Source organism: Oreochromis niloticus, linkage group LG2 (assembly GCF_001858045.2).
Source record: "Oreochromis niloticus isolate F11D_XX linkage group LG2, O_niloticus_UMD_NMBU, whole genome shotgun sequence".
Classification (NCBI taxonomy): Eukaryota; Metazoa; Chordata; class Actinopteri; order Cichliformes; family Cichlidae; genus Oreochromis; species Oreochromis niloticus.
In genome coordinates this window covers 17,901,778-17,925,389 of record NC_031966.2, presented here as the reverse complement: position 1 = coordinate 17,925,389, position 23,612 = coordinate 17,901,778, and the positions used below count along the sequence as shown (strand labels likewise).

Below are 23,612 nucleotides of genomic sequence, written 5' to 3'. Positions count from 1 at the left end.
AAGGCTGTGGAATGTAGAAGGAAATGAGTCTGATCGTTTGCTCTCATAATTATAGGAACTCTCTTTCTAACGCTTCACGTTTAGATGTATTCACTGTGCACCTTTGAATATTGGAATAGAATGTATTATTGGTATATCAACTACAATGCCAACCATAGCAGATATTGATGCAAAAGTATATCTCATTTACTTTGCGCTCCACTTTCTGACCTGGCTCACCTTATTCCTAGTTAGTGCATCATACAACAAACAAATCATATTCTTCACCTTCTACTTGGCAGAAAAGCCGTCTTTTCTTGCTTTATGTTCAATTTAAAAGACGCGTCTGGCTTTGTTACAGTGGGAGTAAACAGATGCTTATTTCTGTAGGGCACACGGTATTGACTTGTTTTCTTGTGTATAACCTGCATTTGTAGTTCTAGCTGACAGTGACAGTGATGAATCACAATTGTTGGACTATACTATTTGTTTATTGAGCAGGATCTTGCTCTGTCTTTTTGTTTTAATGCGCTTTATCAATTTCTAATTATCCTTTCACCAACTGATAACACTGTCATACCCATGCTGTCACTTTGCTATTCATATAAGTTAGGAAGCGGTGCAAAATATAAACACGGGCACTATCATTTGTAAGTGAATAGCAAACAAATTAAAACTAATTAATTGGCAAAAGGTCAACATCACAAACATGACAACTGACTTTGTGTCATTATTAGCGATATCAGCTATGCTGTACAACTGAATCTATCCGAGCCTTTACCAGCCAGCTGCAGCCACTCCAAAACATGCAGCATTTGCTAATATTCAATTAGCAAAGCAAGTCTTCAAGCTGCTTTACTTGTTAGTTTCTAAACTTGGTTTAAAGCAAATTATTACAATCGGTCCAAGATTTAAATTGTTGGGATTGTTGTGATACTTGCTTTATATTTTATCTACAACTACCAATAGCTTCAGCAAACGTAAGGGATTCTCTGAAAAGAGCACTTTGACCTAGATTTGCTCACAGCTTCTCCAGATTATATCTTCTTTATGTAATCACCATGCATAAAGTTGAAAGTGGGACCTCTTAGGTGGCCACTTAATGCATACCTTCTAAACACACAAGTAATCCAGTCAGGCAGTGTGGTTTGCACATGGACTTCATGTTGAGCTGCCTTTGATGTGCGCTTCCAGACTGCCGGAGTGTGTTTTAAATGTCAATGGAATCTCCTGCCTTCATGCTGGACTGCTTCAACCTTTTATGTAGCACCACGAAGCAAACATGAACTGTTGCTAAACTTCTTGATATTATGCAAATTATATTGATATAATGTAAATAAGTCAACGATAAACTCAAGTGCTGTCTGTTTTAATAGGCGAATGAGAGCAGGGGTCATCTGTTTGATGTGCAGTATATTATTTTTTGTACTGTACAATTCACAACAACGACTGCACAGACTGAATTATTCAGATCAATTGGAAATGTGAGTGAAAAGGGAAGAAAACCGAGATCTAACAAGGTCTACCAGTGTAGCTTTCACACAGCTTTCATTAAAAAGTTCAAATGTAATAAAAATTGAACGCTAAATGGGTTTCCTTATTTTTTTTTCATAATATAACAAGCTTTTTGTTTTGTCAAAGGTAAGGGTGCTAGAGGGAATATCTCTTATTTGATGATAATGATGGCTTTCAAAAGCCAGAATGTCTCTATGAGAACAACTAGTTAACAACTGGCCAAGTTTTTAATTTGTTTGTACAAAAGGAAAAAAAGGCAGAGGGAGAGAGAGAGGGAGAGAGACTGTATATTGATTAGATTCCTTCAGTCAGACCACTGGCCCAGCAGCGAGCGTGACAAGAGTACAGCTCCATTCAATAGCCTTATCATTACCACAGCACAAACCCATTCAGCAGGTCATCCTGTTTGGCCTCCGGTTTGGTGTGTGCACGAGTGTGAACGCATGTGTGCGCGCACATGCGCGTGTGAGTGTGTGTGTGCGTTTGAAAAAATAAAACAGGTTTCGATTCTTTAAGCCAATGAATCCCATTTTAAGAGTACTTATCGGACATTTCTTTGTCCAGAGCATTTTCAGCCTAATGAAGTGTCCTAGGAGCAGAGGGGTAAGTGAAAACGAGATATTACTAACTCAAGAAGATTGTAGAGCACAAGTAAAGTTTGTGCTATGTTGCTCACCATCATATGGCTTCTAAATCTAAACTTCAGGTTTTGTAAGAACTTTGGCGACAAAAATATAATAATAAAACAAAAAAATCAGTATCCTATAACTGTGTGATTGTGCTCTGTGAATGACGTGCTGTAAATTGCACTCAAAGAACAATGAGACATTCAAAGAGTTAGTGCTGAAGCATTTGAAAAATGAGGCTCCTTTAAATACAAAAGGACAACCCCGTCCTTTATTAGATTAGAGTCAGACATGAGTGGCACAAGTAGCTGTCAAAGACGTGGGGCTGGAGAAGAAGAGACTGGGGAGAAAGGAATAATGGAGCCGTCTCCATTGGCAACAGAGAAGCACAGAGACTATTTTTAGCAAATTAATTTAAGGCTCTAAATAATTAACTGATAATTATCTGGCAATCAAGAGTAAGATAAAATGATCTCCCCAAGAGTTTTTTTGTCATGTGGCTCAGCGGGCAGACAGAGGGGCTTTGTGCGACTCGCCAGTCAAAAAACTGCTGGGTGTCACAATGCAGAAAGAGGAGGAAAAAATAATTGACAGGGGGAATACAGTAAGATGTGCTCGCTAGAAGGCAAGCGAATTTGCCAATATAGTGCCTAATGAGTGACAGAAAACTGGCACTTAAATTGCATTTGTGTGTGGAATAATGGATGTGTGCAGCAGCTGTCTCCCAAGCGTTGTGTTACACATGTAAATATAAATACCACGATTAAATTGACATACACATTCTCGAGACGTCACTGTGCTTTAATAACAAGTATGAGTAGTTCTCATAAATCTTTATGAATGTTCAACAAGTTATGAAGATTTTAGACGTTACTGAGCTAAAACGGAGAGCAGCGAATGAAAGTTCAGTAGTTTAGTTATAAGTTCAGGGGAGTGGTAGTGGATGCTGTGTGTACAAGTTAGGTTATCTCTGCACCTGACCCTGACAAGATTCCCCTCTGAAGACAGAGGAAAAAGAAAGGGGGTGGGGGGGCACTGACAAGCAGTTGATGAACTGCCTCTGGCTATGTGTGTGTCCTCCAACCTGTACAAAAAAGTACTTTCATTGCCAGTATTTTCTTTCCCTTCCTGTCTTAATCTCTTTGGTCCTCTCATATTTCACTCTCTAGCCCGTTACTTCTTCTGCCCTCCCACTATTGAACCGTTTTCAAAATGAAAATTGCAATGGGTTATATTTTCATAGGACAGGCTGTCAAACAAAGTATGCAAATCTGTCAATCCATCTTTGTCTTGGTAAAATCTTGGACACTTTTTAACTCACTTACTTTCAGCGTGCGTATCAAATTGCAAAAACGTGCCGAGTGGTGTTGTGATGAGAAGAGGTAAATGAATGGAACTGAGCACCTCCTATCTGACAGCAGAATCAAGTAAATACATACTGTAATAGCTGCACCGTTTTAAGGAAGGATGTGTAGGCATATGTTTGCATACTGCACCCTTTTTAAGGTTTTGGGATTAAAGAAAGAGCACAATTAGATTGCCGGTGTGATGTGCTTTGGTGGGAGCTAAAGTTGACAGGCCTACCTAGCCTCCCCACTACGCAACCTTTTATAAAATCAATGCCACCACTAAACACAACTGTCCCCTGTGGAGCCGGGCCCGGTTACAGCCTCCTTCCCCTTCTAGTGTGGGGAGGAAAACACAGACAAACAGATAAATTAGAGCCTCCCCAGCTGCCCTCCTCCCATCCTAAAGCCTGTCTACTATTGTGAAATGACAACAGTTACTATCAGTAATATTAAAAAAAAATACTTTTGAAACAAGAACCCCTGCATTGTTTTTTGAACCAATTATATTTCTTATCTGTGAAAATCACTGGCTTGATTGGTTGCCAATGTGTGATAAAGCAAATGGTTTTGGAGCCTCTATACACATCCAGCAGGATCTTAACATGGCTGGACCTCAGAAGAAAATATTTGCTCGCATTATCTCTGTGGAGATACATGAATTATCTCTGTAGAAAATGCTGCAAGAAGTTTGTATTATCACAACTTGAACAAAAAGGAAGAAAGCAGCAAAGAAAGAATGAAAGCATGTTATAAACTGGCATTAGCAACATTGTCTCTTCTTTTTTGTAGCACATCAATAAAGAGACTGTTCTTCGAGCACATATTTAATGGTGTACCAGTACAGGGACATTGCAAACAGTTTACTGTGATAATACTGTTGGGAAAAAGCCTGAACTACTCACTAGTAAATGTATCATGCATTCATTGCTTTAGTGTATTGACACGAAGATCAACATGTTCATCTTTTTTCATAACAAATAATAGTTTAAACAACACACATAGCAGCACTACAGGTATATAGGTTGGCTGTGTTACCTTCTACAATTGCTCCATAGCACTGTCACTGCAGTCATTTGGCAGTCTGTTGCTCTAATTTGCATCAGATTACATGCCCACAGAGGTAAACTCTCTTTAATGGGTAGCATCATCCTCTGCAGGTGGCGGGGAAGAAAACGTGAGTTGGGGACACAAAAAAATGATCTGCCTCCTCAAATGCTCACTTGTCAAAGGCTGATTGCTGCTCTGATGACATCCATTTGTGCTCCAAGATATTTTCAACTGCTCAGTCTCTGTCTATTAACATTAGCTGAGGCATTTCACAATGTGTGCAGATTAACCCAGTTATTTTGTATTTTGTTATTTTAATTACCTTCTGAAAATCTTAAAGAGTTGACAAGCCACAACACTATTCCTAAAATGAAGCAGTTTATCCCACATGCTACATCTGTATTTAATTGTCACTTACAGTAATGCGTGTGCTTGTGTTACAAAACAGGTGATTTAACTAGACTAGGTGCTGCTCGCCTTTTATCAGTGTGGGCAGGGGTGGGTTGTGGGTTGATGGCGGTATTGAGCAAGAGAACAATCTATATCAGTCATTAAAATGCAAATGTGTTTACCAAGTCTAGCTTTGATGCTGCACTAATAACAAGCAGTGTGGAACAATCATGAATCAAACTTGTGTAGCGACCTATTGAACGCACGCCGACGCCATGTAATGAAACAAGAGCTGAAATAAGAACAGTTTTGACAGTCAATACAAAATCCTGTCATTATCTGAGAATGTGAAACAGAGAATTAAGCAGCACAAGATGACGCTGGCACAATTCCAAAAGTGCATTTCAAAGGAAACCTAGATTCTATGCCCTAAATGAAAAACCACTGCAAGTGAGACAGATACGAAACGCGAGTGCTCCCTGAAAATAAACATGGATTGAAGCACAGCACCTGTTTATGCATTGTAATCCAATACAGCTGGATAGACTTTGCAGGTAGCAACACACAGGGATTTCCTGCTGATTGATAAGGCACAGTGATAACAACACACCCGCTTTCTTTCTCCATACTAGGAAGGAATTTAACTTTAATCTACTGTTTTTGGCTTGTGACCTCTAAAAATCTGCACGTGATGCTTCATCACAGTTTGCATATAGACAAACAGTATATAACTGTGAGTTTTTTTATTTAAAGAGTCATTTCTGCATCTTGGATTTTTGGACTTGGTATTTCTTAGAGGCCTGATTGGGTTCAGGGTGGGCGAGCAAGAGGGGACAAAGAAATATATTAGAAGTTGGCTTCTTGGGGGAGTCCGATGTATAGCTGAGATCCATTGCTCTAATTATAACGACAAGCCTGTTTTCAAACAATACATTATGGTTTATATTAAAACAATATGATAAAAAAAAATTGAACAAAAAAATAAATAAAAGTTAACTAAAAATACGGAACACCTGGCAGAATCTTTCACAAATAATTAGATTAATTAGTAACGAGATAAAATAGCAGAAGTAAAGAAAAAAAAACTGACGAAAAAACTTCTTGGACCACACAACAAACTGTATTTTTGTCAGATCACACCATTGAAAAAGCTCCAAAAGGCAGCGACAGCACAAACGTGGAGAAAAACTCCAACTCAGTGACTCTGATTAGCAAAATGAGAGGTAGCAGACAACAATTCGCTTTTTGTGTCACAGATGTCTAGCTGTCAATCTAACTGTCAATGTAGTCAATCTAAGCAGTGGTGCCCTAAATTTTGCCTTACTAAAATCCGAACACATGACTTCTAAAGAAATCAGTCACTGTAAAGTCGGTGATGTCGTCGGGCATATTGAGCAAGCCTCAAGTGGCCATTAGAGGAAATTGAGTTTTTGGGATTTTGCTGTTACATTAAAAAATAAAAAATAAAAATAAATAAATAAAATGAGCCCTGGATGTTGACTGCTGGGTTTCACACGTTTTTTCTTTCTTTGTTTTGGAAACAGGATTGTAGCCATCAGGGCGCAAAGGTTATTCCCAGCTTATTAAATTACTGTTTTTTAAGCTCTTTTTGAAATGATATGATATGCATGTAGTAATAAAAATAATTTTTTAACTACTCCCAAAAAAATAACGGAAATAAACTTGAAGATACATATAAGTACATGCATTTCTCTGTGCTACATCAAAACACTGAAATGTATAAAGTGACTCAATTATAAATTGGCAATGTTATGGAGAAAAAAAAACAGGCGGTGGGACAACACAATAATTCATCTGTAAAATTTCAATAAGTGCTGAATTAACCTTGTTGTAACCCTTCCTGTATTGACTAGTTATCTGTGCTCCAGTGAGAAACGCATCCAGACTGCAATAAATAAACTCCAGATAAGCACAGAGCAGCAAAGGAAAGTCTTGTCCCTCCCTTTACACGGCACCAATTAGAGAAACTGGTGTTTAGATGAAAAAACTGACATCAAAAGAACAAAAGGATCTAAAGCCATTACAAATACTCATCCAAAAGGACGAAAAACTCTAGGATAGAACATTCAAATGTAATAATTGTGTGCAGGAAAGATTGTAAAATAAATATACTTCCAATGCAATTACTGCAAAAACATTAATGACAGTGTACTGTAGGATCGTTTGGAGACTGTAATTTCTGATACGCTGGGCAAATACTACATACACATTCAATTCAAGTGTAATTCTGCAGCTCTGCAACGGTTTTAATGAGCAATTAATTACTTTTTAGTTCTGAGGTATAACATATAATTGTTTGTATTCACATTTACGAAATGATGGCACAAATGTACCAACAGAAAAAAAAGATAATAAAGGGGTGGGGTTGTAGAATTAGCCTGAAATTTTTTTTCCCTCTATTTGCAACAAGAATGAGAGAGTATAACATTGTTAATTTACAAAGAATTGACTCGTGGCATCTTTTTCTTTTTTTGAACGGTCCAAAAATCCACTATATGCCCTGGGAGTCATTTTGGGCTGTGTTCAGAAAATCTTCTCTGCTCAGCACATCTTCTCATTTATACAATCACTCGGAATCCTGAAAAGAGTTAGAAACCCTCTTAAAAGCTTAGTCAATCTGAGTAGAATGGATAGAGAGGCAAAAGGAGAGGCAAGCAAACGATGGGTGAGGGAGACAGGAAGAGTAACTGAGAAGTAAGAGGAGGGACAAATCTTGTGCAAATCATGTCATCTCTGTGAAAGCAGACAAAAAGTTAAAGATGGGCATTACTACAAATCTCCAATCTGCACACAGAAAAAGAAGTCTGACTTTCATTTGCAGTGAGCCAACGCGCTCCCTCTTGTGATCTCTGAAGATGACAAAAGCGCTCAATGAACAGATTACACATTGTATCTACTGTCCTACAGTATGTAGTAAATCTCCAGCACAGAATCGCTTCCTGACATTAATGAACTCCATTTGAGTTATATAATTAATGTTTTGTTTTTTTAATAGTACGTATCTGAAAAAAACACAACTTTATTTCATATAAAATCATGGCAATCAGTAGACTGTGAAATTAAAACTAATCTCAGAAAGGATTATTATCTCTGATCAGTCTGGCATCAGGGAGAATACTTGATACTGTTCTGTTTCAGATCAAATCTAATAAGCTTAAAGGTAAGTATAAGGCTTAGTATTCATTTGTGGATAGAAAAGCCCATTCGGTACAGAGTTCACTTGTAATATGATAAGGAGATATTGTTGGGGGATTAGGTTATCTCCCTAGAGATCTATTAGTGGATAAGTCCTACTGGCTGTCTTATGAATCATTACCTTACTGGTTACATTCTGATCTGCACATGCTCTCACCCTCTACTACCAACAGTATGACCATCTACGCATGCAGTCACATGCTACAGTTTGATTTAAACTCTTATAATTGTGCATTAAAAACACAACAATAGAAGCCCAACACAGAGTGCCAAAGTAGTGCACTGAAAGATCACAAAGCGTGCAACTGAGCTTCAATCAAAAGACTAAAGAGCTGGGATTCAGCGGATTTGCAACCTGTGTCTACATCACAGCAGGGCATATTCATTGCCCTGTGTCGGATGATGAACCAAAAAGGTAGGGAACAGATGCTACATCAGCTGTATACCATGGAATAATGGCCAGAGTGACAGTAAATAACACAGGAACTAATCTTCTTCATGGGAATGCAGTTTTAGCCTAACCAGCTCTATTAGAGTGCTTTAACAGTATTAGCACAATAACCAGAAGGAAAAGCCTGGAAACGGAGACACATTTAGCAATAATTACACAAAGAATGCCACGAAGTTTAAAGGCATTCCTAACACACTGGTAGTATGTGTCACCATTCCCAACTGTCGTATTTAGCAAGAAGGGGAAAAAGACAACAAACTGAACAGTGTTTCTGCACACAGCCTAGGGGTTAGATGGGTGAAATTCAATCCTCTTTTTTCCACCTGTTAGAAATCTATTATAGGCCAATAAGGATGCTGAGGGGAGAAGGTTTGAGATATTTCAGGTCAGCCTTGGAGGTTAATTGTCGAGTCGTCTGTCTGGTCAGCGAGGGGATCACTGTGTGAAACCAATCCTAAAAGCAGGGGATGAACAGTGAGTGTGGATACCGTTCAGGAGATTAGAACCGTTGATGGAAGAAGCAGAGACTCAAAGAGAGAGAGTGAAGGGAAACATGAATGTACAGACCTCAAATCAACTCTTTCACAAGGCTGCCATTGCTAAGTGGGTTGGAAATACTCTTATGTGCTTAAGAGTGGTTATATGTAGCCAACAAAACCACCATAGCTCTACTTATATTTAAAGTGCAGGGTGCAGTTTAACCTGTCCTATAAGAAAAGATATAGTTGATAAAAATGTTAAAATGTATAAAATCATAAATTACAAGAAGGCAGGCACAAGCACACACACTAACACACAAACACAAGACATCCTGCCCCATCCGTCCAAGTAATTAAAGCGGAGAGAGACTGATTAAACTCAAATTTAATCACATTCATGGAAATCTAAAGGAACTTCCATTAAACTAGTGCTACTCCTCTTTTAAGATTACTGTTTTAGAAAAACACACACACAGACATGGAAATGAAATAGCAAGAAAATAACAGGCACTGAGGCTAGAAATGGGGAACTGTTTACTTTGTTTTGATGAAGGTCAAATTAAACCACCGAATGTAGGCTGTGGTGGGGTGATGATAAATATTTGGCTGTCTTTTCAGATGTACAGTGAAAAGACATGGCCCTCCTGTGGGCATCGCTCCACATCTCTCGGGCCGCCTCCATGCCAGTCCCATTTCACAAGTTGTTCTACATCTGTGACACGAAAACACACAAACGCTTGCACATATAAATGAATGCACAGAGGCACTTTCTCCCAGATACCCACACGTACAGAATGTCCCTCATCACCTTGCTCAGAGATGAATGAGTTCGCTGCTGTCCTCAATCATTTTAATCACTTCAATGGAAAATGTCTTATTCACAGCTATCATTTCACACTGCCTTGCAGCTATCTCATGTATACACATTTCAACGCTTGCCTTAAACACCACCCTTCACATACACACACACACACAAACACAATGACTGCCATTCTCTGATAGTTCTGTGTAACAGAGCACTGCAAAACCCATCCTACAGTCTCTCTCTCTCACCAGTGATAACAAGATGCCTAATGACATTACTGGCTCTCTACAACTATTACTGATAAACCCACAGACATGCATATTCACACTCACACATACTACAGTGTGTAAAAGTTTTATGCAGCCAAATATAATCAATACAGCACTCTCCTACACACACTTTCGCCTAGTTTTTCAAGGTGCTTAAAAGGTATGTTGTTCCAGTCCTTTTGGGAGGCTTGCCAATGTTCTTCTGTAGATTTGGACTATCTCAGTTGCCTCTGCTTTTCCTCAGAATGACTTCATAGCATTAAGATCGGGACTCCGTGACTCTGCAAAACATATTATAGCACTGTCTATGTTGGGAGTGCCGCCTCTTCTTGTCACTTAGGATAGCACTTTATAAATCTGGCTTTATGGATGGGGTTAGGGATTTAATAAAAGAGTGAAATTCATATGCTGTCCTTTATCCCCAAATCTTTTCAGAAATTAGCCTATACAGATTTCTGAGATATGAGTTTTCAAAGTGTAGAAAAATGACTGGAAAAGCTGTTAAATGTTTTTTTTTTTAAACGTTTTTTAAAGCACAAACAGTGACGCATAATAAATAACCCTAAATATGGATGTGCTGTGGCTGTGGAGGTCTCCATTGCGAGACAAGCAAAGAGAAGACAATAATGGAGACACTTCATTACTACCCTAATTTTCAGCTGGTGCAATAGACATACCTGACCTGTAATCACCTAGTAACCTTTGTTAGATCAAATTCTTTTAGTGTTACTAAAATTCAAATAGGTCATGTGACATTAAAAATAATACTGTGGAGCTTAAAGTATGATTACCATGAATGATCTGAAGCACAGAAGCACACAAGCTTCATCCCTAACCATGGCAATTCAAGCCATGGTAACTGTTTAATAAAAATTATAATTCCATGCTTAACATTATTTTTATGCCTTATAAAGGATCACTGTCAATTAAATTTACATTTAAATTTAATTTAGATTTGTTACTTGAATTTTGGGAAGTTGGATAAAAGAAGAACCCTGCTGTGGACCAACTAACATACTGTATATAATGAAAATTCACTGCAATATTTAATATAATGCAGAATTATACTGTAGACTAATTTGTTGAAATGAATGTTGTTAAAAAGGCTAAAAAAAGTGGGTGACACAGAAAATACTACAGTATAATAGTATAATAGTATTGTGTTGTCAACATGACTTTTTTGTGAGCAATACAGGGAACTGTCCTAAGTATAGGCACTGATTAGCAGTAATAATACAATAAAATTTATCACAATAGTTGCAACAGTCCTCTCTATAATCATCACATCAATGAATATGTATTTACTGTTTATCACCTGGAACACATTAAACAGATGGATAGTGTGCAAGTTGGCCACAGTTATAAATTACATTCTAAAAAATCTGATTTCCTCATGCAAAGTGTAAGAATAGAGCAATGGAGTACATGAAAATAGATTTTTATTGCAGAAGGAGCACCATGACCTTGTTCACAGAAGTTGAAGAATATGACCGCTGCATCAAACAAGCTTGAGGCATCATAACCTCTGCTGTACTATCCATCACAAATGTGCCTCAAGAGCATAGAGTGCATGGAAACTGCAGTCAGTCATTCAAATGGCTGAAATAATTCTTTATTTTGCTACATCGGGTTTCAACTTGCCGCTAGAAACAATATGGAAACCTTTCCGACCAGTTTTCAATCACAATTATAGATGGCATAATCTGCTCCTTTGAGATGAAAATGCTGTTTGATTGGACTTTTACAAAAAAAAATGAGGTTTGGGTGTGTTGGTAAAAGTAGCTACAAAGTGTTACCGTGGAACAACACTTTGTCACCACCTTGCTGTGTTAAAAAACACTAATGAATGTGTCCTTTCAGTTAACCTTGCTTGATATCTACTTGTCTTACAAAACTTTCAATCCAAATCTTGGATATATACAAGTGCCCAATAGAAGTGTACAAAGACAATGATTGGAACATACAAGGAGAAATGTTAAAAAAAGGGAAAATGCATGTTTGAATTTTATTTTTGGGATAAGTAAAAGACATAAAGCGCATTATGAAAAGCTCACGTTTTGTTGATCAAGTGTTATTTAAAAACCTGTAAAACATTTATATCTATTTCTTGCCAGGTACTGTCACAAACCAATGACACAACAGCTCCTGGGATATAACAACAACAACAAAAAGTACATTTTAAAGTGTTCCAGTCTGCAAAATTTGGAATAAAAATTTAATACTTCCTATTTGTATTTTTAACTAATTTTGTAAGCTCTAAAAAAAAAATGTGCAAAAATTCGAGGAGATTTTTCATATTTTTCCGACCTGCATGAGGGTCCTTGAAAGTTGCTGTTGAAAGAAAGTTATATATTGTCGCTACAGTTCCTAACCAGTGTTTTTAAGTTATGAAAGAAAGCTGCAACACATCAAAGGAAAAAGTCCAGGGATCAACCATAAATCGTCAACACAAAAAGTCATTTCAAGGTCAAGGTACTAGATGCATCTCACACAGTCCCGATGCTGTTAAATTACATGGCTTAAGAGGCTAAAAGAATACACTGTGAGTGGATAGTGAGAAAAAGACAGAAAATAGAAAAGAAGATGGAAGACATTTAAAACATTTTTGCAACAGGTCCATTATTATTTTAATATCATTGCTATTGGAGCTAATCCCAGTGGGTTCAAGGATTCTATCTCCTAAAATGATATCGCATCATCCAATGAAAAAAATACTGAGGACTAACAAAAGCTCCCACTTCACAGAAAACAGACCTATTTATCATCAGCCCAACCAGAAGGACTTTTAGGGGACAACTTATCTCAACCTATCATCTTATGCCATGATGAAACACACCTTCCAATTAACTGGTAATTTATTGTTAATAAAAAAATAAATGAATAAATAAGACAGGCATGGCTGTTGCTTTGACAAGAAGTATATTAGACCTGTTGATTAAAGCTCTAGAGGCAGTTGTTTATACTCCATATTTAGTAACATTCCTCACATATTGCTGATTTGATTTGATTCACTGCAAATAAGTAATCATGGTATCAATATACAGTACCAGCGCGTCTCATATAACATTATGGTCTCTGTGCCAAGTCATTTATGGCAATCTATACCAGATATATTAAGTAAAAAAAATTAGATGCAAGTCACACTTTGCATGTAAGCACCTTAAACTAAGTGAGTGACAAAGAAGAGGCGCAGCACATTGATTGGTTCAATTGACAAAACAGCCAGTCAATGCCTGGGCACATTTATTGGCCTGCAGAGGCACAATATTATGTTCCCCGGCATTTGTTTGGCTTACTCAATCATAGGGGCATCAGTGCTTACCGACCATACCGAACAAAGATTTTACTGTCATTTTAAGGTCATACAGATTTGAAAGATTAACCCTGTGCTTTGTGAACACTTACATTGTAGGCAGGAAGTCATACATGCCAATTAAGTCTTCAGACATAGCTGTCAGTAGTGGTTAAAAAGTTTTAATACAGCAACATGATCAAGGTCTTTTGTATAGAAAATCAGCAGTACCTGCATTTTTGTGAGTGCCTGAATGTGAAGAGGTAGCATGGAGTTACAAGCCTCTCAGCACATGTCATCAGCAAAGAATATCCTCCAAAAGCTGGAATTCAACACGGTGTTTTGACAATTCTGTCTCGGCCTTGACTGGCAGTGAATGCCAGCCAATCCCCATTTGAAATGCGACAAGGAAAAACAAAGCCTGTCAGAATGAGTTGGTGAGATGTCTACTGAGAGCCACATGTGGTGAGAAAGAGAGTTGGGCGAGAGAGAGAGTGAGAAAGAAAGAAAAAGAAGAGAGAGAGAGCGAGAAAGAGAGAGCGATGAGAAGAAACTGTTCCTTCTCTACATGACTCTGTCCCTGAGACAAACGTCATGCTGCTCCCCCCACAGTGGGTGACTCTGACAGGATACTGTCTGTGCAGCACTCCCCCTCTGTGTGATTGATGAGCCTCATTTTGCCAATTAATGGAGAATCCCCTGTTGACTACCATCAGATTGCCGTTTGTAACTGTTAGTGTTTCTGACTGTCACAGATTCATTTTAATTAGCGATCTCTTTCTCCTCCGACTTTTCTATTGTGTCTCGAATTTGCAGAGCTGAGTGCACAGTGACATGCCAGGGAAATGGCCCACTGTGTTATTTGCTGTCATTAATTTATTCACAAAATGCACTGCTTAAACTGTTGGAGACAAAATCTTCTTGAAAGAGTCAACTGTAATGTCAAACATATAACGTATCTTATGATCAATTAGCAAATGTGAAGCAATTAGTGCACTTTATTTGCATAATGAACAAGTAATTGCTCTAAAGAAAGCAAATCCAGTCAATAAGTTTGGCAAATGACTTTTGGGGTCATATGTACAAGCATGCTGCCAGAGAGATGTCCCACAGTCATGCAGAGGCAGCGATCCGTGGGTTTTGTCAGGGGAAAGGAAAGCTAGCCACAAGTTATAAATCAATAGAGACCCAGTAGCGAATAGTTGTACAACAATATATTCCTTGGACAGCAACAGCAAGAAAGTAATAACATTACTTGGGGACAGTAACTATTCAAACTTTGGAATGATTTACATTTTACAGTGACTTTAAAGCAGCATACTCTGCTAAGGATACTCGGGCCTTTTTGTAGTTGTAATCGTAATAAGACATAATAATTAATACTACAAAGTAATATACTGGTCTACACCGGAATAATTACCAAGCTTTGTACAAAGGTTTGCTTTGTAATCTACTTGCCAGCATTAAAAGCTACTTATTTCACATATAAATTCTGCTATAGTAGATGTAACATTGCTATTAGTTGTCATATAAGCCAAGTGAATAGAAATAACAAACAGTTATTCAAAACATGCAAACCATCTTTTTTTTAAGTCAACCTATGTCATTTAACTCCAAATGTCTGCTATTGTGTATTCACATGAAAACAAAACAAGCATTGTAAACCCTCAGTGGCTCATATTTACTAGACAAATAACTCTAGTCACGTTTCCCATCCACTTGCATTTGATAGAATAATTTGCCAACAATGGGCCTGCCATTCACCTGAGTCTCCGGGATTTCATTAAAACATCAAATGAAAGTGAAATCATGAGCCATGACGGTAGAGAGCGGGGATGGCTAAGCAGAGAAGCGTGGTTGGTGTCTACTGCAGGATTAGAGCTCAGCAACAAGTGCTCAAGGGGGGCTTTGCATCAAACCCAGGAGCCCATGACAAATGAGGGCGACTGGGCCTCTGTCTATTACCCTGCACTAAGCCCAGGCCTTTTGGGGAAGTAATGAGGTGCAGATTGAAGCCTCTGCCACTGGGTCCTTAGCCTGGCTTTCAGTAGAGCAGAAATAATCAGCGGAGACCTGGGTCAATAGTGGCAAAGCTATAGAGCAGCTGAGCAACACATGGAAACATGATGATAAAACCGATTAACTAAACAAATCATTTTCTATTCAGAACATGACAGCTTTTTATGATTTATATCCTCTGGATATATTATCTATTAGTACTTGAGTCTTGGTGCTATATGTGAACTTTAAACAAACATTATAATAAATGTATTCAGCAGGGATGCAAAAAAGTGATTTGGACTCCAGAGAGTATGCCGGAAACCCAACAGGATACAACATATCGCTGAGGAGACCCTACAAGACTGATAGGGCATGAGGGCTTATCAGTCCAACGTGACAGAAGATCACTCAGAAACAAACAAGTATATCCAGAGTACATCATGGTGGTACCTCCCATGCTCCAGTACCACATCCACATCTAGAGTCTACAGTCCAGGGAGTCTATCAGCAAGCTTACTCTGCTGGTTAATGAAGCTGCCACATCAGGCCAAGTGTCACAGCCTAACAAGATACTGATTGGCGAACTCCGAGGAAATTCTCTCGTATGACTAGAGAGCACAGAAATGGTCTGGCAGTAAACACGACTGGCAACAGAAAAGGCAAGTGAAGCACGATCCTTTATGTTGACAGTAAGCTGTGTATTTATATTTTGCAATTTGTAACTTGACCACATTTATTATGAATTTTCCATTAACTGAAATTGTTCTGGTAGCCTAGAAAGCTGAAATTCCAATATGACATTTTGTTAACATTGCATGTAAATGTATATAAATGCATATAATATAAATATAAATGTTTGGCAAGTTCCCAGTTGACACATTATGGGTGTCACAGAGTGATGTTACTGACACTGGTCACACTGATCATGTTACCAACAACACCTAAGAGGACATCACACCGGCTTGCATTCATTACCTGGAGAATTAACCTAACTACTACTCTCTAACCCTAACAGAAACTTTACCATTATCTTAATTTTTGATGTCTAAGTTGTCATGTAACCTAATGCAATTTTAAATGTCAGGATTAAAACATGGATACACGTTCTTTGCAGTCAGTGAATGCAAAGCAGTGTGGAACCCGTGTACATCACCGAATGCTGAGTTTCTGCACTTCTGAAGTCTTACATTTACTACAGTTGCTTCCTGTTTTTCACCTACAGTAAATGAAAACCATATTCAACTGGTAGTCAGGTGACTGCCATTAAAGAACTATTTTTTCCCACCTGGATTCATTGCAATATTACACCTGTATTGTAAAGTGGTTTTGAAGCATTTGACTAAATCTGAGCAGAAAGTAAAGTGCACATTAGTGCTTGTTAGCTATTGGTCTATAGAAATAGTGCCTACACTACTGCCCTTTGTCTTTTTCTTAAACACACTAATAATTCAGCAACACCCATATTTATAAAGCCCAGAAAATAAAAACAAATGCAACAACACATGTGATATTTCATTGATGAACCTCTTCCAAAAATATAGCTTTTTATGTTGTCTTTTTACTGCAGCCTTGCTCTCTGTAGATCAACAGCACCCAATGCAGTGCTGGGAGAACAATGAACATTCCAGCATTGATGAGAACAGCTCGCACAAGAATGTATACTGTTTATTTTGAACAGGGTTCATACTTCTATGGAGAAGCGTGCTGGCATCTTGAGAATTATAACACATTTTCACAACTTTTTGTAGCTCAGATAAGTCATTTGTCTGCTTGTCAAAAATCAGTATGTCTGCTGAGATGCCACGTTCAAAGTGAGGAATTACTATTTATTCTTGTGATTGACTGATTCTTTCTAAATCTGAGTGGTTATCTTTATTTATTGGGAAATTTACATTAAGGTGTGAGGCACACAAGCAGAACTAAAGCATGCAGGGAGCACTGCTACTTATTTACACTTGTTTCCCCTGAATTTTGGATAATTAAAAGGCTCTGTGGTTTATCTGTGTTTTAGTTAATTGGCCACACAGTTTACAGTGAATTTCATTAGCAAAAGAAACCACTTCAGTTGGGGTGACGGGGTGGGCCATGAGGGGCTTGAAGGAAGGTGGTGATTAAGAGAGGGAGCTTATTTGCAGCAAGGGGGGTGGGGTACTTTTGCTTTAAACATTATACGGAGCTACTCAGCGTGTTGCCACCAGCATGTTTTAACCCAGTTTTATTATACACAAACATACAGAAATAAACATGATGATTCTCTAATTAATCTGACTTACATACTGAAACACATAAAGGTGTAATGAACTGTGTTAACTTTTCCAAACAACACTTACACTGTCTAGAAAAAAAAGCAAAAAATACACGCTAACGAAAAACAAAACAAGAAAGGGGTATTTCAAGCTCAGCACCCTCTATAACAGAACAATTGCTTCACTAAGAGGCATTTATTAACCTTAAGTGTGTGGTGCTGATGCAGGAGATTTCTGCACCTGTGCACAAACCTAGCCTGAAGCCAACAGAGTGTCCAACTGTTGCTGTTTTGACAGGGGCCATCCATAAACACACTGTGGTGAACTTCTTCCTTTGCAATGCGAACTAAATCAGACTGAAGACTAAGAGAACAACAAAAAGGAGGTACCTGTATAAATGCATCTGTCAATTTGTATTAGAAGCTAGCCCCGGGACTGGAAAAAACAAAGTGTGTCTGTCTTGATTAGAGGACTAAACTGGTTTGAGAAACTCACACTATTATCTATGTGGGTCCAAATCCTAGGACTCCAGGCTCTCTAATCACCCAGAGGTGTCAATAACTACTGTAAATAAGTATTGCTTTTCAATCGTCACTTGTTCTTGTTGGGAAATTATCAAGAGAGGTGTGGATGTGGGAGGAATACTACCAATTTGAATTATCTCATGATAGTTTGGCAAAATCCCTCCTACAGGGAAACAAATCCGTTTGATTTCCCTAAGACTCAGGAGTCCAGACTGATATCTAAACTCATCAGTATGACAATGCACTCCTCAAGACTCGACTATCTAAACTTCAGGGTAAAGTAAGACTATTTTCAAACTAATAACAGAGCCATGTACAATAGCTTAAAGGCACACAGCTCTATTCACTCATCCTTGTGAAAGAATTCAAAAGATGTTACACTGAGAAAACTCAATGACTGTGTAAAAATGTGACACGCGCAGATATGAAATATAATAAAAATTACCCATAGTATAATATAAATAGCAGATTCTTAATTTCTTAGTCAGAGGACCATGTTATTTTTTTGTATGAAGATGCAACAGTGATGTTCTGTGACTAATTAAAAGGTTAAGCTAAATATCAGTAGTCTGTGTTAAGTCATTGAATACAGTACACAGAGATGTACTGGACATGTCGAGGCATTCATCAGGGTCCACTCTGGTCTCTCATCATCCCCACCAAACCACCTCTCTACATCAATATTCTAGTATGCACAATCTCATCCTATTCTGTTTTATCATATTCAGCAGCAATGTGCAGCGTGCATGTGTGTGCACATCATAGCGATAGCCTGTCTGGTGAAATAGGGCTCTCTGGGGGCTTGTGCCTCAACTCTACAGCCTTTGTGAGCCCCCATTACTTCTGACAGATAGAGATCACTAAACTGCTGAACAAACACCCCATTCAGTAATTAGCATACATTACAGTAATGGAAAGAGAAAAATGTATCAGTAAAGCCAAATGAAGTGCTTCCACCAAGTTAGTTCTGGCTTCTTTTTCTCCGTTTCTTTTTTGTCCTATGATTGAGATCTGGTGGCCATTTGATTGCACTGAAGTCAGTGTTACGCTCAAGAAAGAAGTTGATTTGAGCTTTTTGTCATGTTACCCTGCTAGAAAGAAATGATGACATTGTGGTCATAAGGGGATGCACATTGTCAGCAACGACACTCAGGTAGGTGGTGGCAATTAAGGAATGATACAGAACGCTTAAACTAGAGTACCTGAGCTTGAAACGCAGAGAAATTCACAGAGGCAGGAGTTTACCAAAGCCAACAGGACCCAAGAGACAGTCCAGCACAAAGTAACAGGATGTAAGCTGCAAGCTGGGACAGCATAAACTGAGAGGCACAACCATGTGGCTTGAATAGTGTGCAGGAACATCTGTGCTGCATATGGACTAGAAGTCCCCAAGTACTAGAGGGAGACACCACAGAAGGTGGTCAAGAACATGGGCTGAAGTCCCATGAGACTTCAAGTTCCAGACTGACAAGCAGTTGCTGGCCAACCAAGCAGACACAGTGATGGTTGATAAAAAGCAGAGGACCGCAGTTGTGATAGATGTAGCAATTCCAGCTGACAGCAACATCAGAAAGAAGTCGCAAGAGAAAATTGAGAAGTACCAGAGCTGAAGAAACAACTGGAGCAGATGTGGAAGGTAAAAACCAAAGCCATTTCAGAGGTAATAGGACTATTAAGAGCTTTATCCCTCAAAATAGATGAGCAGCTTCAGCAGAATCTAGGCACAACATCAGAGGTCTTTGTCTGGGAACTGCTAAGATATTGTGCAGACCCCTAAAACTCCCAGGTCTCTGATAGAGGACCATTATTTCTATGTAACTTTGATTATACAGGCTCAAGCAGGGTATCATGTTGAAAAAGTCAATCTATTTACCTCTTTGTTTTACCTCTTTTTTATCAAGTTGTCGCTACACTTTTTAAAGCACAGACACCCCATCATTACCACGTTATCAGTGAGTTGTGAGGTAAAAGGCTACTGAAATGCATTGCAGTGACCAAAGCCTGCAGGGTTTTTTGCTAGTTAAAGATGAAAGACATTCAGACTGAAACAGAAGCATATGTACTCACCTACACATCCAATGTAAATTACCTTCCCATTTTCTCTGCCTCTCTCTCTAGCACACACACACAAGCACACACACACACAAACGGAGTCTGACTAATTCATCACAGTGCCCAGCCGTCAAGACAACAGAGCTTCACTTAACTTTTTCAGGGTTGCTCAAGCATCAAATGCATGACTTTTAGATGTTGTTGTTCTTCCATCTGTCATGCTTCAAGGAACCAACATCCTTTTCTTTAATCCCAGCATAAAGTTGAAAAAGGTATGTTTCCCTTGATTGTGCTATCTTATGTACAGCAAAGGAAATGTCAACCCAAAAAATACGGCACTGTATTTCACACTGTCACTGTTCCAACACTTGGCATTAAAGTGCCCCCTTAAGCTCATAGCAAACGCTGGTACTACAAACTTCAGTGATTCAAGCAGTCTCCACTTTCAATCTCTCCTTATGGTCCATATGTGTGGGGCTTCATTCCATCACAATGCTCATTTACACAAAACAGTCCAAGATCTGATATCTGAGGAGATTTAAAGTGGTAGAAAAATCTGACAAATGGCCTAAATTAACACAGAAGCACACAGACACATACAGGCAAAGGTTTCCCTCTGTATCAGACCCCCCAAATCAATTCTCGGAATGAACAGAGCCAAATGTAATTTACTTTGACGTCCTGATAATATGTACTGTACTACAATAAAACAACATACATATGTTTTTTAGATCCTAACATATTAGCACAAATGAATGCTGAAAATCGCATCTTTGTTTATTCTCCCAATTATGGGGGAAGTAACTTTACAATCAACAATAATACAACACTGCAAAATAAAATATAAAATATAACCATGTCATTGTTCCAACTTTTAGTAAAGTAAGACGCAAAATCAATTTTACTGCAGTAAATCTGTATGAGCGTCATTCCTAGGACCACAGCATGATCAGGTAGGATGGGTAGGGGTGGGTGGGTGTGTGGGGTAGGGGTGATGTTTCAGGTCATGGCCAGCCAGTTTCTCTTTGCCACTCTCTGGGGAGGAACTCCAGACAGTGAAAAGGAACCATACTGCAGTACATCTACGCTTCTCCATTTCCTCTCACTCAAGCATCTAGTTCTCAACGGAGCCTGGGAATCAATACTGACATTGGGGGAAAGAGCAGCTTTCTTGCCTGCCTGCTCTGCTTCATACAGTAGCTGCCGCCAGGGAAGCCTCTGCATCAGTTTTTTTCTTTTTTTAAATATAAAAATGTAAATGTCCATCTCTGGTTTGAACAGATTTTTAGGGACTATTACTCTCGTCCCTCCCATTGTGTTTATTTAGCCTAAATAGATATCAGATAAAAGAAAGGAAAGATAATGTTATATGTTAACTTATGTGTGAGCCCCTAGCATATGGAAACACCCACTCATGTTTTAAATTACTCGAGAGTAATCCTTTCTTTTCTTTATAATGTTAGAGACAAACATAGGCTATCCTGCTGACTGCTTCACTGTGTTTTTCCCCATGAAAGGCACCTTAGCCTCAGGGTATTGACAACAGACTTGATTTTCACTATTGATCAAACCTATACAGTGAGAACCTTTCCTCTCAGAAAGGGCATTCAAGAAAGTGCAGAGACATGGCTAATTCAATTTGGGACTAGAGATGCTTGGGTTTAAGTGAAACACTCTGTTATCAAAACAGGAGAGGTGTCATGAGAAAAGAGTTCATGGATGGCTGTGTGGAGAGGTTTGTGGTAGGCCAAAAGATGAAATCAGGAATAAGCGATAAGTTGGTGTGAGGGGCTAGAGTCCCTATTAGAGGTCCCCAGGGGACAGGCAGCAGTGGCAGAGTGCAGTAAAAATAGCCACAGGCATGATTTCACTCTTGGGACCCAGGGAGGACTGAAGAGGGAGATCTGATCAGCGTCTCACAGCAAGGCAGCCAGATCCATTCCCTAAGTTCCCTAGGGTGCCACCTATCACACCAAGTGACTTAAACTGCTTACCACAGCCAGGCTGAACACAAACAGCACACACCTTTGCCACTGCTCCCTACAAAATAGGACAAAGAATGTCCTAATATCGCTCAAAGCGAATGTTGTTAGAGAGCAAATTTACGTCTAAACCTGTGTATTGTCTTGGAATGAACACAATAAAAAAAGGATATAGACATCTTTTCCACAAACTTATCTTGTTCATCATCTGTTTTGGGGAAGTTTTCGATGTCGTTCTCAAGCCTCTGAATGTGCCGTTCCATGTTGGTCAAACTGCTTTTTAAGATCTCGGCGGACACTGTGGAAAAGTGAAAATGAAAACACACATAATAAGCTGGTTAGTATCAACAGTTGAGTGGGCTCTTGCTCCATATAGGAGTAAGCCATGATGAAAACAACACATCCCTGAAAACTTCAAACATTTAAACAAAACATATCGACCACAGAGGGAGACCGATGTGACATACTGACTCCACATAATCCATTTGCGTATGGCCTAGAAAAGTGAGCATGAGTGGAAATATGTGTGCACATTGGGTGTGTGTGCCTGTCTGCAGTGGCTCATTAATCAGTCTGTAATCACTGCTTGCAGAGTTGCTGTGGAATCCAGTATATTCAGATCAGGCCTTTCAAGTAGAGACTTCAAACAGCATGCAGTGTCTTAGGGGATCAAATGGGACAGGAGCATGGATGCAGTGGCATGTTTAGGGTCCTGTAAAGGGTTTAGTTTTATTGACACACTCACAAACAACCTCTTGCACACACACACACACACACACACACACACACACATACACACACACACGTGCACACCTCTGTATATGTATATAATTCCAGTTTGGTCAGACTGAGCATCAAATTTGAAACATTTAATATTTCATATTGGTTAAATAGTATTGCCCAGTTTGAAAAAGGAAAAAAAAACAGGCTAATCAGAAAGCCAGTAACTAACTTTCTTTCATATCAGAGGAATGAGGATATAGATGGTATAAAGAGCACTTGACTAAAAGTATCTCTGTTTGTTTGCTTTTATTTAAGCTGGTTTTGATCTTCCTGTACACTGTAAGCCCTGAGCCTTTTAAGAACAAATAGAGAAACAGTAGGTTGTCAAAAAAACTGTACTGTATTGAGAAGAAAAACCTTTATACAAGAGTAGTTGGAAGTGAAGCTGGTAGTGAACCTACGTGAAAGAGGGTTACTGGGTCAGCTAAACATGGGTTTATTTTACTTTCTGAGGATATGTAAGTTGAAGCTACATTCATAAAGTCACAGACTGGACTTGCACAACAGGAAAGGACACCAGGTCACAAAAACCTCTGGGATTCTTCATCTTAAGAGTGTCAGCTTTCATTCCAGTCTAACTTTGATTTTTCACAATGTTGACTAAAC

At 38.8% G+C, this 23,612-nt stretch overlaps 1 protein-coding gene across 1 annotated transcript in view; it reads right to left on the bottom strand.

Annotated features, from left to right (window-relative positions):
• Positions 1-23,612, bottom strand: part of diaph2 (diaphanous-related formin 2) — a 346,460-nt gene that overhangs the window by 70,801 nt on the left and 252,047 nt on the right. The window contains exon 26 of the mRNA XM_019364462.2: positions 22,397-22,521. Coding sequence (XP_019220007.1) covers positions 22,397-22,521 — 125 coding nt within the window. The remainder of the gene's footprint in view (positions 1-22,396; positions 22,522-23,612) is intronic.